The 13,373-nt window shown below is 53.6% G+C and overlaps 5 protein-coding genes across 5 annotated transcripts; 4 read left to right on the forward strand and 1 right to left on the reverse strand.

Moving 5' to 3' along the window:
- Window positions 1-703: 703 nt before the first annotated feature.
- Window positions 704-2,664, reverse strand: N7459_004360 (phospholipid:diacylglycerol acyltransferase; the record flags this gene model as incomplete). The annotated part of the gene is made up of 2 exons (XM_056943544.1): window positions 704-2,257; window positions 2,332-2,664. The coding sequence occupies 2 exons, from the start codon at window positions 2,662-2,664 to the stop codon at window positions 704-706; spliced, it is 1,887 nt and encodes a 628-aa protein (XP_056800427.1).
- Window positions 2,665-2,927: 263 nt separating this feature from the next.
- Window positions 2,928-3,597, forward strand: N7459_004361 (peptide alpha-N-acetyltransferase MAK3; the record flags this gene model as incomplete). The annotated part of the gene is made up of 2 exons (XM_056943545.1): window positions 2,928-3,278; window positions 3,349-3,597. The coding sequence occupies 2 exons, from the start codon at window positions 2,928-2,930 to the stop codon at window positions 3,595-3,597; spliced, it is 600 nt and encodes a 199-aa protein (XP_056800428.1).
- A 505-nt stretch (window positions 3,598-4,102) lies between these two features.
- On the forward strand, window positions 4,103-4,776 carry N7459_004362 (uncharacterized protein; the record flags this gene model as incomplete). The annotated part of the gene is made up of 2 exons (XM_056943546.1): window positions 4,103-4,385; window positions 4,460-4,776. 2 exons carry the CDS (start codon window positions 4,103-4,105, stop codon window positions 4,774-4,776), a joined length of 600 nt encoding a protein of 199 aa, XP_056800429.1.
- Window positions 4,777-5,994: 1,218 nt separating this feature from the next.
- On the forward strand, window positions 5,995-6,705 carry N7459_004363 (seipin co-factor family protein; the record flags this gene model as incomplete). The annotated part of the gene is made up of 1 exon (XM_056943547.1): window positions 5,995-6,705. The coding sequence occupies one exon, from the start codon at window positions 5,995-5,997 to the stop codon at window positions 6,703-6,705; it is 711 nt and encodes a 236-aa protein (XP_056800430.1).
- Window positions 6,706-9,933: 3,228 nt separating this feature from the next.
- N7459_004364 (Ras GTPase activating protein IRA2) lies at window positions 9,934-12,474 on the forward strand (the record flags this gene model as incomplete). The annotated part of the gene is made up of 4 exons (XM_056943548.1): window positions 9,934-10,144; window positions 10,212-10,345; window positions 10,406-12,248; window positions 12,314-12,474. The coding sequence occupies 4 exons, from the start codon at window positions 9,934-9,936 to the stop codon at window positions 12,472-12,474; spliced, it is 2,349 nt and encodes a 782-aa protein (XP_056800431.1).
- Window positions 12,475-13,373: the final 899 nt, after the last annotated feature.

The raw sequence follows: 13,373 nt of genomic DNA on the forward strand, positions 1-13,373 counted from the left end.
TGCACGAGCGCAGATCATCCTCTCTTGGCTGCATTCCTAGCATTCCGCACATCCCCCGCCCTTCCTTTGGCCCTCGCAGATCCCCTCCATGCCGCCCGCATCCTGGTCGATCCCACGGCCACTGCATGTGCCGCTCCAAGGCGGCGGCACAGTGACGGCGGCGACCATGACAAGCCACGGGGTTGCATTGCGAGCTGAGGATCATGCACTTATGCAACGGCCTGCATTGCTGCGCTTCTTGTGACTCGGATAAGCCACAAGCTGTGGGCCGGAAGGTGTTGCTCTCTTCGACACAGAGAGTTGCGCTAGCTTTTAGAGTCCTGCACCTTGCAGAATTCAGACGGGGAGTCGGATCCCGCTGGGTGATGTCTCGTGCAGGAGCTGACGCTGGAAGGCCTCGGAAGGAGTAGAGGGAGAGGGAAATCATAATATTCGTACACGCCCACGCGCAGACAAGGGAATATACAAGAACCACGAACGCATCCCCGTCCATGTCACGAGTAGCTGGCTAGCCAACCCGCTGATCAAACCCGATAGCATCCGCCCTGTCTATGTAGTCCAGAAGTGACCCCCCCCGGTGCATTCATGAACGTCCCAGCCCGGCAGGCTGTGTGTATGTAGAGAAAGAGAAAAAGTTCAGATAAAAACAGAAACAAGACTCGACCAAGCGCCCCGCCCACCCCGGTGTAAATTCGTCGCAAATCTATTCGTCGTCAAAGATCTGTACACGCTCGGCATACTCCCGGATGTTCGAGACGAAGGTCTCTTCGATCTGGTCGCCTTTGCCGCCCGCGACGCGGAGAATGAGGTCGTTCAGCGAGGCCCGGCCGAGGATGTCGACATGGTCGCCGGTATTGGGCCCGCCGCGCGGCGAGAAGCGATCTGGTTCGTGCGGCATTTCAAAGACTTTGATCTTGGATCCGGCCGGGTTGTAGCGCTTGATGTGCCAGCCTTTGGCGCACATGTAGCCCGTGCTGAGGAGGTTGACCGTGCCGTCGCCCTCGCCCATGACCACGCCGTGGTCGATGCCCTCGTTCAAGGTGACGGTGGTGTCAATGCTGACGTTCAGGTTGACTTGCGGATCGACTTCCTCCTGGTACCAATAGCTGCGCTCAGTGGGCTTGCCGACGCCGTAGAAGCAATAGATCTTCATGTCCGGGGCGTGGGGGAGCCGCGCTTCGAGGGGGTTGAGCCATTTACGCGGGTCTTTCTCATTCGCCTCGACTTCGCGTGCAGTGTGGGCGACGCCGTGCGAGTAGCTGTTGAGCACTTGGTCACGATACCAGGGCTCACTTTGGTCCAGCAGGTACTGCAGACTCTCGGACGTCGTGAGGTTGCGCTGGGTCCAGGAGGAGTTGGTCTCGCGGAAGTTGATGATATTTCCAAAGGTCATTACTTGGCCCGGTTGGTCGTCTGGTGCCCAGGTCGCATTACCCCAGACGGCTTCGCCGCCCTTGGGCAGCATGCTGGAGATACCAGGCATCGCACGGAAGATTTCTGCTCGCTCGTCTTTGGACAAGAATTTCTCCAGTCCATACACTGCAAAAGCGTTCAGCTGCGCCGTGTCGCGCATCTCACCAGACAAGACGGCAGTGAGACCCTTGACAGCTCCGAGCATGCACCCGCTGATATTGATCCATGAATCGATGTGCCGGTTGACCCAGTCCTTCCCGCCTTTTCCATAATCCTCACTTTCCACCCACTTGAAAAAGTACAGCACTACTTGCGACCCCATACTGTGTGATGCAAGCGTGATCTTCTCTCCTTGTACCTCGACCGCGGTCTCAATATAAGACTTCAGTCGGCTGAAGTACTTGTCGCGCACTTCAAGGTTAGGGTATGCTAGTCGCCAATCGTATGCGGCAGTGAATGCATTGGTTGGATCGTAGCCAATGGTGGCTAGGTTCTCCAAGATCTTGTTCCAGATCCAATAGCCCGTGATAAAGAAGTCGGTCGCGTCGAATCCCTGCGCCGCGCGCAGCTTGATCCCAGGAGGGTCCAGACCCGTCTCGCGATCGAGCATGACGTGGTTCTTCCATTCTGCTTTATCCATGACCAGTGCTCGCATCATGCTCCAACTGCCCCATAATCGCCGGCGGAAGTATTGGCGCGAATTGGCTCCAGTACCCCAGCTCTCGAGGCCCGTTGATATGACTCCGGGAATCATCACGACGGGGTGCTTGGCCTCGACACCTTGTGATTGTAGATGTAGTCCAACCGAGAATGAATCGTAATTCACGGCGTCACGTTCGTGTTGCTATAGCCATGTCCCTCGTTAACACGCTGCATATGAAACAAAGAGGTCCAAACTAGGCGCAGGACAGCACATACGGTAAATTCCCTCGCATCTCGTACGATTCCTTGCGGAATGACATCCATCAAGGAATCCAGGTTCAGGTCCATGAGCGAGTCCAAACTAATGACCTCCTGCTGGTTCGCAAAGAACAAGGCAGAGAAGATGCCGAAGAGCCCGCCCAGTACAAAGATCAGTCCATTGCGACGCTTGCTTCGCGGCCGGATGACCAGCTGCTTAACTTTTGCGCCATCAAACTCCGCACGAAGCTTATCCTCCTCTGTTTGTCGCCGAAAAAGCCGGGGCGATTTATCGTCGCGGGACGAGGAAGGCGGCGGGACGTTGTCCTTGGCTGTGCGGCGGCGCAGCATAGCGACCGCTGAGGGGAGAGGAAGGGAGCGAAAGGACCGAAACCAATTGAGGTAGACAGTAGAGCCAGAAAAGACAGGGAGAAGCGACGAGGAAGCTCAGGAGAGCAAAAACAAGGCATGCATGGCCGTTGACGGGCGGGTCGGCGTCACATGGCAATCAGGCACTTCCTGTGTTCCGCCCGCTTGCGCTTGCTTTCTCCTCCAAAGCTCCATCCCACCCGCGCTTTCAAACCCGTTCCCCGACCTTCGATGCCGACGCGGTGATGAGCCAAGATGCCTCCTCTGCTCTCCGCTATGTGCGGTACGACAGCGCGCGCGAGAACGAGTACGTCGCCGCCATGCGCCAGCTGATCTCCAAGGACCTCTCCGAGCCGTACAGCATCTACGTCTACCGCTACTTCCTGTACCAATGGGGCGACCTATGCTTTCTCGCTATGGACGATAAGGACGAGATGGTCGGTGTGGTCGTGTCAAAGCTAGAACTGCATCGCAGCGGCCCATTGAGAGGTTATATCGCTATGCTGGCCGTGCGTGAGGAATTCCGGGGCCAAGGGATCGCGACGAAACTGGTGCGCATGGCAATTGATGCGATGATTGAGAGAGATGCAGACGAGGTATTTGCTGCCTTCGACGGATTTTTTTTTCTCTGTATCGCCTCGCTGACCTTGATGTGTGTGGCGTCAGATCGTCCTGGAAACCGAGATCACAAACACGGGCGCAATGAAGCTATACGAGCGTCTTGGGTTCCTTCGCAGCAAGCGACTTCACCGATATTACTTGAACGGCAATTCTGCCTATCGATTAGTCCTCTATCTGAAAGATGGTGCTGCTTCGATCCGAACTGGCTTTGATCCCTGCGGTGCACCCCATCCAGGGCCTGTAGATCCGTCAAGTGCTACTGTCGGTGTCACACAGGGCAATGGGAGCAACTGATGCGGCATGGAAATGCCCAGATTATGCATTCCGAACTCGGGGGAAAGGGACTATGCCAACATGATATGCTATGATACGTTTATGCGAAATGACCACAATAGATAGACCTACATATTCACTAGAGAATGGCGTCTGAGCCTTCCCAAAAAGAAGTTATTCTAGTGATTCCGAGCATTTTCTTCCCTAGAAGAAGCAGAGAAAGTACTTCGCCCTCGAGGTTGCCCTTGAATCCAAAGATATCCTCCACAGTCTCGAATATTTTCATACGGTATGCCTGCGATATTCGATAAACTTCCAATACGTGATCAACCCCGGTCGAAAGAAAAAGTTCTCTCAAGCTTGAACCCCAGCCCTGGAGTGGTGTAGCTATTACGCCATCACCGCTCACAGAACACAGAGTTACTATGCCCATTCGGGAACGACAAAGTCCATATAGCAAGCACTGCACCTCTGCATATTGTCACTCAAGGGTTCTCCGTATCTTTGTGTTCTCTACAGCAAAAGCATGGATAACTCAAATTTGCCATTATTTGAACTCGCGGGCGAGCTTAATCAAGTATTCGCCGCAGCCATGGACTTCCAGGAGGGCAAGATCACACCCGAACAGCTTACAATGGTGGCTGACAGATCGGCATGGAAAACTGCTCGCCTTCTACACCCTACTCTATTGCCAATAGACGACCTCACTCTGTATGAAGTCAAAAGTATCTTTCCAGAGATCGCTTTCTCCAATGAGCGGAAGCCCTGGGTGAAGGCCCGTGTGGATATATCTATGCCTCGGCCATTCAGTGAGTTCTGGCCTCCGAAGCCTTACAGCCCCTGGCGTGCGATCCGAGGAAGATATTTTACTAACAATATCCAGGGAGAATGATGACAATAAGAGATTTCCCGAATGAACACCGAGTTACGAGGAGAACCGGTTTGGATATTGTGCTCCAGTTTGTCCAGCAACACGTTGACCCAAGCATCTCACAAAATTTGAGCCTCGAGAACGGGATTGAGCTCGGGTATAAATCAATCATATACAACGGTAAGAAATGCTGCATGTATGGAAGTCCGTACTACAGTCTGTGGTACGGCGACAGAGATGACATGGCCGTCAATTTTGTGGCTGTCTACTCGAAGAGACCAGCAACTCACGGCGAAGCACAAGTCTTAGCGTACATGGGCAAGTATTAAGCCCTAACCATATATGGAGATTCTGTTAACCGAGTTTGTGACAGCTATGATCCACACCGAGCGAAAGCGCCGTGGTAAAGAGAACTGTACTGTGTATGGTCTCGCAACTGATGCAGATCAATTTTGGTTCTATCAGATCGACGAAAACAGCGAGGTGTGTATGACTCTACGGATCCTCTCGTAACAAGCTAATTTCCAAGTGGTCATACACGCTTCTGAAAGCCAAACCCGGGATTTGTACTATGAACCATCAAGAAGTCATTGGTCTGCTCGCCTACATTTTCCACGAAGCATCCCTGTTGTCATTCAACACGAGTAGGCCGGCGTCTGATAAAATTAAAGACACACGGGTTGCCACTGATGAGATGCCACATCAATATATTGATGTTGTACACTACGAACAACTAAGATCTTTGCATCCGTCTGGGGTAGATACTTGGATCAACTAGTCAACAGATGGTAGCTGCGTTTGAAAACAGAAATATCTGATTTGTTTGAAATGAAAGCACACTCCTCGATTCTACGTTTGCTGTGCGTATTTTCTTTTAGAACGTAAAGCCAATGGTCGAATTTTCTCCCAGCGAGGCTCTTTGATAGCCTTCAGACGCAAAACGAATGCTTCTTGTACCTTGAACTAAGTCGGTAGTTCAAGGGTTCTATCACAGGGGTTCTTGCAAGTCTGTCCCTCTTACATTTCCTTCAGGTGGGATCAAGCTGCCACGATAGTTATTGGTCCGAGAACAACCCAGCTGCTACGTATTGGAAAAGAAGTATTCATGGATGTTTGAGGCTGTATCCAAACAAGTGGCGTCATATACCCCATCGCTGCGACTAGCTAGTCAACTACTGTAGGTAGATCGTAGACGCAAGATCAGGATCGATCCATATTCAACGGCGCCGCGTGGCTTTGGTTACACCCAGACACAGAGTCATCATTATGTACAAGCCACAGCCTTCCTCGTTTCTTGCCTTCTCCTTCGCCACAACCAGACGAGTGGACTGTCAAACCAATATAACTATTCAACAAGTTTATGTGGCGCCCCCTACGTCATCGTTCTACGGCACCGATCAGGTTCATATAGATCTAGGTATGCCCGCAGGGCATTTTATTCTGTCTGTCAAGGCCTACCAGAAGGACTCGGTTCGCGTCCGGTCTCAAACAGAGGTCCATTTCCGGATAATAATAACACATCTCTCTTCAACCTCCACTCACCCCCGATGTCTCTCGACCCGGTCAACAGCGGCCTCGGCGGCCGCCTCCCCGCAGACAAAGTCCCGTCGACCGCGACCGCGACCGAAAATGTCCAATCCGCAACAGACAAGCCAATCAAGAAATTGAACAAGCCCGTGAAGCAGGTCACCAAAACGGCCAAACCCGTTACGGAGCCCGTCATGCCGGGCGAATTCCCCTCCGAAGACGGCCCCCGAGAACCCCGCGAGCCCGCCGGCGAGGTCTCCTTCACATCGATCTGGTCGAGCCTCAGCCAATGGTTTTCGGGTCTCGCCCCGCAGGCCTTTGACGCCTTCGAATGGGGCGTGCAGTGGCTGGTCAACAGGTTCTTCCCGCCGCCGAAGCAGGCGCAGATGTACGAGGCAGCGCTGAAGCGGCCCTTCGCCTCGACATTCGTGGTCTGCCAGCTGGTCTGCTGTGGCGTGCCGCTGCTGGTGTTCTTGGCGGGGGTGTTCCTCTTCGCGGCTGTCGCTATGCTGTTGTGGGCGGTTCTCTCGTTGCTCATTCTCGGCCCGATCTTGTTGGTGGCTAGTATGATGGGTGTCTCGCTGTGGGGCTGGGGGTGGATTGTATATGGGTTGGTGAAATGGGTCGACCAGCGGTTCCTGGGCGGGATGATCACTCGCTTTTGGCTGCCGAGGATGCAGGCACAGGGTGGCGAGGAGGAAGAGTCCCAAGAAGAGAAGAAAGAGGACTGAGGACGGATATCTGCTATACAGGGGAGGACATTCTGAGAGATGAGCGAGAGTGGTTTATGTTTCACTGGATGTATTTCTGTGACCAACACAAAAGCTGCCTATGTGTTTACTCGATGACCTTTGATAGTCAACAAGATATTCCTCTATCGATCCCCCTACAATCTCGGATATCACTGTTTGCCAGATAAAATAATCTCTCCTACTGATAATAGTGATGACTTGCAAACACCACGGCTCACTCGGGATATAGGAGGCAACCTGTGGCATGGAGCAACGATCCCGGTTGCCTTTCACCTCAAAGGACTTTCATTCGTCGGGTCTGGACGCCTATCGTGCGAACGCACCCGGCATAGCTTCTAGTTAGCGCGCACAGCTTCGGCGCATAGAAGCCAATAGTCACCAGCACCGCCAGGCAGATTGTGAATCCCAACCAACCGCGACAAAGTCAAATGGCCGAGGCCACCGAATGCACAAGAACGTGTGCACTCAATGCCTCTATTTCAACTGCATATCAAAGCTGGTCCGCCCCAGATGTCATTGCTGCATAAACAGCCAATGCATTCGGTCAGCCGACAGACGACCTCATACCGCATGGGCCATTCCCCGCCGAAAAGAATGCAAGCTTCGAGGATGGACGGCTAGCCCGGCTCCGTGTGGGATCTTCTGCATGGGCGCTGGAGCTCCGAACGGGGCGTTGGCAGAGACGATCGTTGATTGGGGGTATGAGGGACTTTCAGGGATCTAGTCGAGTAAACGGTCAGTGGCTGGCGATAGGCGTTAGTGGGTGCCTTTTTGGCGAGAACGAGATAGATGCGCAGGACGGTGCATGCATGCGCTGCCGATCCCGGGCGTCACTAGCATCCCGGGCACCACGACAGATGGGTATTGCACGGGCGCCCCCGGCAACACCAGAGTACATATGTATGTACATACATATGTACATATGGGCTTACAACTAAGCTGCAACGGATCTGCGACGGAGCTTGGCGCGTTTCATGATGGACGGGATGGGATGCAGGTGGCCCGTGTGGGCTGATCATGGCATGGCGGGTCTTAAAAAACGAAAGCAAATCTATTTCTGAATAAATGTGTGCTTATTCCTATAGTAGTGGTGGTGGTGGGTGGTCTCACTAGGAGGCATGGGAATCTCGGCACGGTGGCATTCCCGCCACCCCCGAGTATGTGCAGCCCGTGTCTCACACGGATCGATGCGCCGGCAGCTGGGACGGCCTTGCGATCAGGGGGGTAGGACAGGCGTAGGACATGCAGTATGCATCACCGCGGGTTCATGCTGCGGAGAACGAACTCTCGAGTCTCCATCCGAGTCCCACCGGGGCTCCACTCTGGTGCGCATTTACCCCTGAGCAGCAAAGCACTGACCAAGGTATACCGAGGCCGAGGGGAGGCAGGGGAGGCAGAATAATGCGCGGGAAATAAACGAAGAAAAAGCAATGAGCACACGTAACGAGACAACTGCGTGTGCACCCCCGCATGTCTGAATGCGACGACCGGGCGATCGGGTTTAGTAGAAATTGAGAGCATGGGACACCCCGAGGCCCCGCCAGGAATTGCACTGAGAGATTTCTTGGGGAACCGGTGCATGCGTCGGTCAGATGCTAGGAGTTAGACGAGAAATTTTGCTGCATTGAGCAATCCCGGACCTAGCCTGGGAGGGCTACAATTTCTGTTGATGGAGGGTGGAATAAGGAGTTGGTCCGTCTCGTCCACGAGGGCCGCACGATGTCGGATATAGGAGCCGGAGCTGATGCTCATCCGGCTGAGATCCGCTAGGAGCCTTGCGCCTGAGACATCCGCAGATTGTGTCGAACAACTGCACCTGCCGCAGCCGAGTGCCCTCTATGGAAGAAGCATGAGTGAAGTTTGCTCTTCCCATTGCCTTTCTTTTTCGGTTTGTCTGGCACACATCAGGTCAGCGATTGCGGAGAGGAGCAGGAGCGATAAGCAATTTCTCCCCGGGCACGGGAGGAATCACGATAGGTGGGTGGCATATACTCGGTCACGCCCAGACAGAAATCAAGCCGAAACTCGATTCCGGCCTCAACATGAAACCCGTCAGCTTCCAAGAATGCCGCATCCACATGGAGGTCTCGTGGACAAAGCACGTCTGACCCAACCCCCGGTTGGCGTCCTTTCACCCTCCTCTCCACTGGAGTCAGTGCGCGCCCCATTCCTCTTCTCGGATGCAGGTACAGGGTCTAAGGATGATAGTCGGCAAGGCCGCCGAACTTTGACACCGTTGAGGGGATCCTGACGTCAAGACGTGCGATCTGTTCAGTAATCTGGATAAAGTCCGTGGTCCGTATAGTTTGACTGGTCTTACGAGTGGAGCTCAACACGGAGAGTCAATCGAGATCTACTCCGTACAAGGATTGATGAACTTTGGAACGGGACACAAGAAACAAACAGAGGGAAAGGGGAAAAGGGGACGTGTCGGAGAGAGAGCCATAGCCAACCTTGGAAGGAGGAGAGGTCGAGAAGGGAGAAGGCGACGGTGGCGAAAAAGGCGCGCCTCCAGGGGGGAAGCGCCAAATCGTAGCGAATCCAGGTACATGGCCGCCCCGCGAACCCCGTATGGCTGACCAAGTACCTCTTCCAGCAGTGTTCCCCTTGCATGGCCAACTCATTCTCATTCTCTCCTTATCACGTCTCTTCCCGTTGTGTACAAATCAGACTCGCACGCCCGTTTCACACATCCTCCAGGAAAATCAATGCTTGTCTGCTCCACCGCATCCACCACTCTTGGCCCATTTCCTTTTCCCCAGAACCGCCCTAACAGCAACTAACGAAATAATAATCTCCCCCTCCGTCCCCCCTCCTCCTCGCCTTCTTCCCTTCTTCTTCTGCCTCTGCATTCTCGTATCCCTCCCCGCGCCAATTGGTTCGCCTTCATCTGATTCTCCCGCGCCCTTTCCGTGGTCTCGAAGTACCTTCTTTTGCCGATTCCCCCCTGTCTTGCTTGGGCTGTCAGCTGTCGCCTGGCAACGCTATCCACTGGGGATAAGAGGGTAAGAGAGGTATGCTACATGCGCCTGAGGTTTTCACAAACGAGGATATCTCAGCCGTGAGCTGTGTCCCGGTCTGCGAGAACGCCGACTAACTTTCTCTGCTGCTTGGCTGAACAGAGTTCCGCGCCGAACGGCCTTCGAGATCGCGGTTGTCTGCGCTGCGAGGTCTCTGAAAGTCCGACGCTTTTCGCCCAATCTCACTATGTCCGTTGCGACCATGCTCCAACCCTCGAGAATATCCCGAGCATCGTCGTCTTCCTCCTCGTCGTTTCAGCCCGTCGCACGACAGAACACAATGTCGTCGCACGATACGCGGTCGCTCCGCCAATCCAAGCGGATGTCCGTAACCGCACTGTACCTGTCCATGTCCGCCAAGGATAGAGACCTGGAAATATCAGATGATCTGGCTCGAGGTCCGTTGGAGTCAACCCCTGTGTGTGAGAGACTGTCCTGCGACCCGTGGTACTGACCATCGCACAGCGCAGAAGCATCTCCGAGAACTCAAATCGAAGATTTCGTCGCAGTCCAAGAAGAACTTCGTGCTGGAGAAAGATGTGCGATATCTGGACTCGCGGATTGCCCTGCTCATCCAAAACCGGATGGCTCTGGAGGAGGTGAGATAACTGTGCCGTTGTTGTCGACTCTCAGGATCCAATTACTTACCTCCATTTCAGCAAAACGAAGTCGCCAGCCAACTCGACGACGCAGCAGACCCTCAGGAGGGATTCTTTCCCAACGACGAGAGAACACAGAAATATGGCAACCTGCTGTTCTTATTGCAGTCCGAGCCCCGTCATATCGCCCATCTGTGCCGACTGGTCTCCATGGCCGAGATCGATTCTTTACTGCAGACCGTCATGTTCACCATCTACGGAAACCAGTACGAGAGTCGTGAGGAGCACCTCTTGCTCACCATGTTTCAATCCGTTCTCACATACCAGTTCGACAACACCCCCGAGTACTCCTCCCTTCTCCGTCAGAACACTCCTGTCTCTCGTATGATGACCACCTACACGCGCCGCGGTCCCGGTCAGAGCTACCTCAAGGAAGTCCTCGCGGAACGCATCAATTCCCTGATTGAATTGCGCGATGTGGATTTGGAAATCAACCCCTTGAAGGTGTACGAGAGCATGGTCAAGCAGATCGAAGAGGAGACGGGCTCGTTGCCGGACTACCTGGCCCGGTCTGTGACAGCGGAGGACGCTGCCGACAACAAGCAGGTCCAGGCCATCATCGCCCCGCGCCTGAAGATGTTGACAGACATTGCAAATGGCTTCCTGACCACCATTATCGACTCGGTAGACGGGGCTCCGTACGGTATTCGGTGGATTTGCAAGCAGATTCGCAGCTTGTCCCGCCGCAAGTACCCCGACGCGCAGGACCAGACAATCTGTACACTGATCGGTGGATTCTTCTTCCTGCGCTTTATCAATCCCGCCATTGTCACACCGCGCTCTTACATGCTGATTGATGCTATCCCGACCGACAAGCCCCGCCGTACATTGACGCTGATCGCAAAGATGCTCCAGAACTTGGCCAACAAGCCATCTTACGCGAAGGAGCCCTACATGGCCAGTCTCCAGCCTTTTATTGAGCAGAATAAGGAGCGCGTGAATAAATTCCTCCTTGACCTGTGCGAGGTCCAGGATTTCTACGAGAGTCTCGAGATGGACAACTACGTCGCTTTGTCCAAGCGTGACCTCCAGCTCCAGATCACGCTCAATGAAATGTATGCGACGCATTCCTTGCTGGAGAAGCACAGCGCTGCGCTCGCTCAAGATCAGCACTCACATCTTTCGCTCTTGTTGACTGAGTTGGGCACGGCACCGCCGCAAGTCCCTCGCAAGGAGAATCGGACCATTACAGTACCCCTCTTCAGCCGGTGGGAGACTGCGTTGGACGATCTCACAGCCGCCCTGGATATCACCCAGGAAGAAGTCTTCTTCATGGAGGCCAAGTCGACTTTTGTCCAGATTCTTCGATCTCTGCCTCCCAACTCCTCAGTCGCTCGCCGACCACTACGACTGGACCGCATCGCTGAAGCTGCGGCTACGTTGAAGAATGATGCTGTGATGGTGCGAAAGGGCATTCGGACCATGGAACTGCTCAGTCAGCTCCAGGATATGGGCGTGATCGATCGATCCGACGAGTTTAGTTTGCTTCGGGATGAAGTGGAGCAGGAACTGGTGCACCTCGGCTCGCTGAAAGAGAAGGTATTGGATGAGACACGCAAACTAGAGGAGGTTTTCGCTACCATCCGTGACCATAATGCCTACCTGGTAGGTCAGCTGGAGACCTACAAGTCTTATCTGCACAATGTGCGCAGCCAGTCTGAAGGGAAATCGAGGAAACAACAGAAGCATCAAGAACTTGGCCCGTACAAGTTCACCCACCAGCAGCTTGAGAAGGAGGGTGTCATTCGGCGCAGCAATGTACCGGAGAACCGTCGGGCGAACATATATTTCATGTTCAAGAGCCCTCTTCCGGGAACTTTCGTCATCAGCCTGCATTATAAGGGTAAGTGGCACTTTTTATGAACCTTCAAGAATATGAAGTAAGAACTGACATGGTCCCTTTTGCAGGCCGAGCCCGTGGGCTGCTTGAACTTGATCTCAAACTTGACGATCTCCTTGAGATGCAGAAAGACAATCTGGAAGATCTTGATCTGGAATACGTCCAGTTCAACGTCACCAAGGTGTTGGCTCTTCTGAACAAACGATTTGCACGAAAGAAGGGTTGGTAGTGGCTAGGCTAGCCCTGGAACAATTTGCCCTTGGACCCTTGTCGGGTGATTTGGGAAACAGGGACTGGAAGAGCAGGTCCTTGACTCTCCGGTGCTAGTCGTCTAGGCTGGCAGCGGGTCCTTGGCCGCATAATCCCTTCATGATCTGATGGACAGTGATCTATTTCCATTCTGGACATATGCCCCGTGCGTCCGCGGCCTCCGACGGACGAGATGAATGCTCTCCCCAATGACTGCGACCTGCCCGTCTATGCACCCCGGGCCGAGTATGCGTCTAGTGGGAACGTTGTCGACATGCGAACATCCCTAATGGAGCACGATTCAGGCCGATTCCCGCTGGATCGGGTGCGCCGACAATCGTTAGGAACGTTGGGACTCCTATTTCTTTTGTTTTTGTTCTTGGTTCGATCTGCAAGGTATACCCAGCGCATGGTTTTCATTGTTTTCTGGTTTGGTTTTTTGGTTGATGTTTTTTCCCATGACCGCTTGGGCCTATCTCCCCGCGCTGTGTATAATATTACCTGCTTTTCTGTGATGTGCGGTCTCTTGGATTTAATACCCGTGTCTTTATATTGATCTTCAGTCTACCTGTGCAGCGCTGAGGAGCAACACGGCAATTTATTTTGGGTTCTATGAATGATGCTTGACGTCTCTGGCGAATGTAAATGGGGCTCAAGTTTCGGCTGCAGTCGAGTCGTTCGTTCCAGCGACACCGCCTGATGCCCCCTCCGGCCACCTTGTTCCTTTGTCCTCTTGACATCCTCAGTGTCCTGGAGCCGACATGTCCTTGAACTTGAATGGGATGTAACCCATCAAGAAGGGAGAAAGGAAAGCATGAAGAACCTAGACTCGGTAGATTCTCGTATTCGGGCTCTTGATACACAAATACTCAGCCCAAA

This window comes from Penicillium hispanicum (assembly GCF_028827665.1).
Source record: "Penicillium hispanicum strain IBT 35686 chromosome Unknown utg000004l_segment0_segment0, whole genome shotgun sequence".
Classification (NCBI taxonomy): domain Eukaryota; kingdom Fungi; phylum Ascomycota; class Eurotiomycetes; order Eurotiales; family Aspergillaceae; genus Penicillium; species Penicillium hispanicum.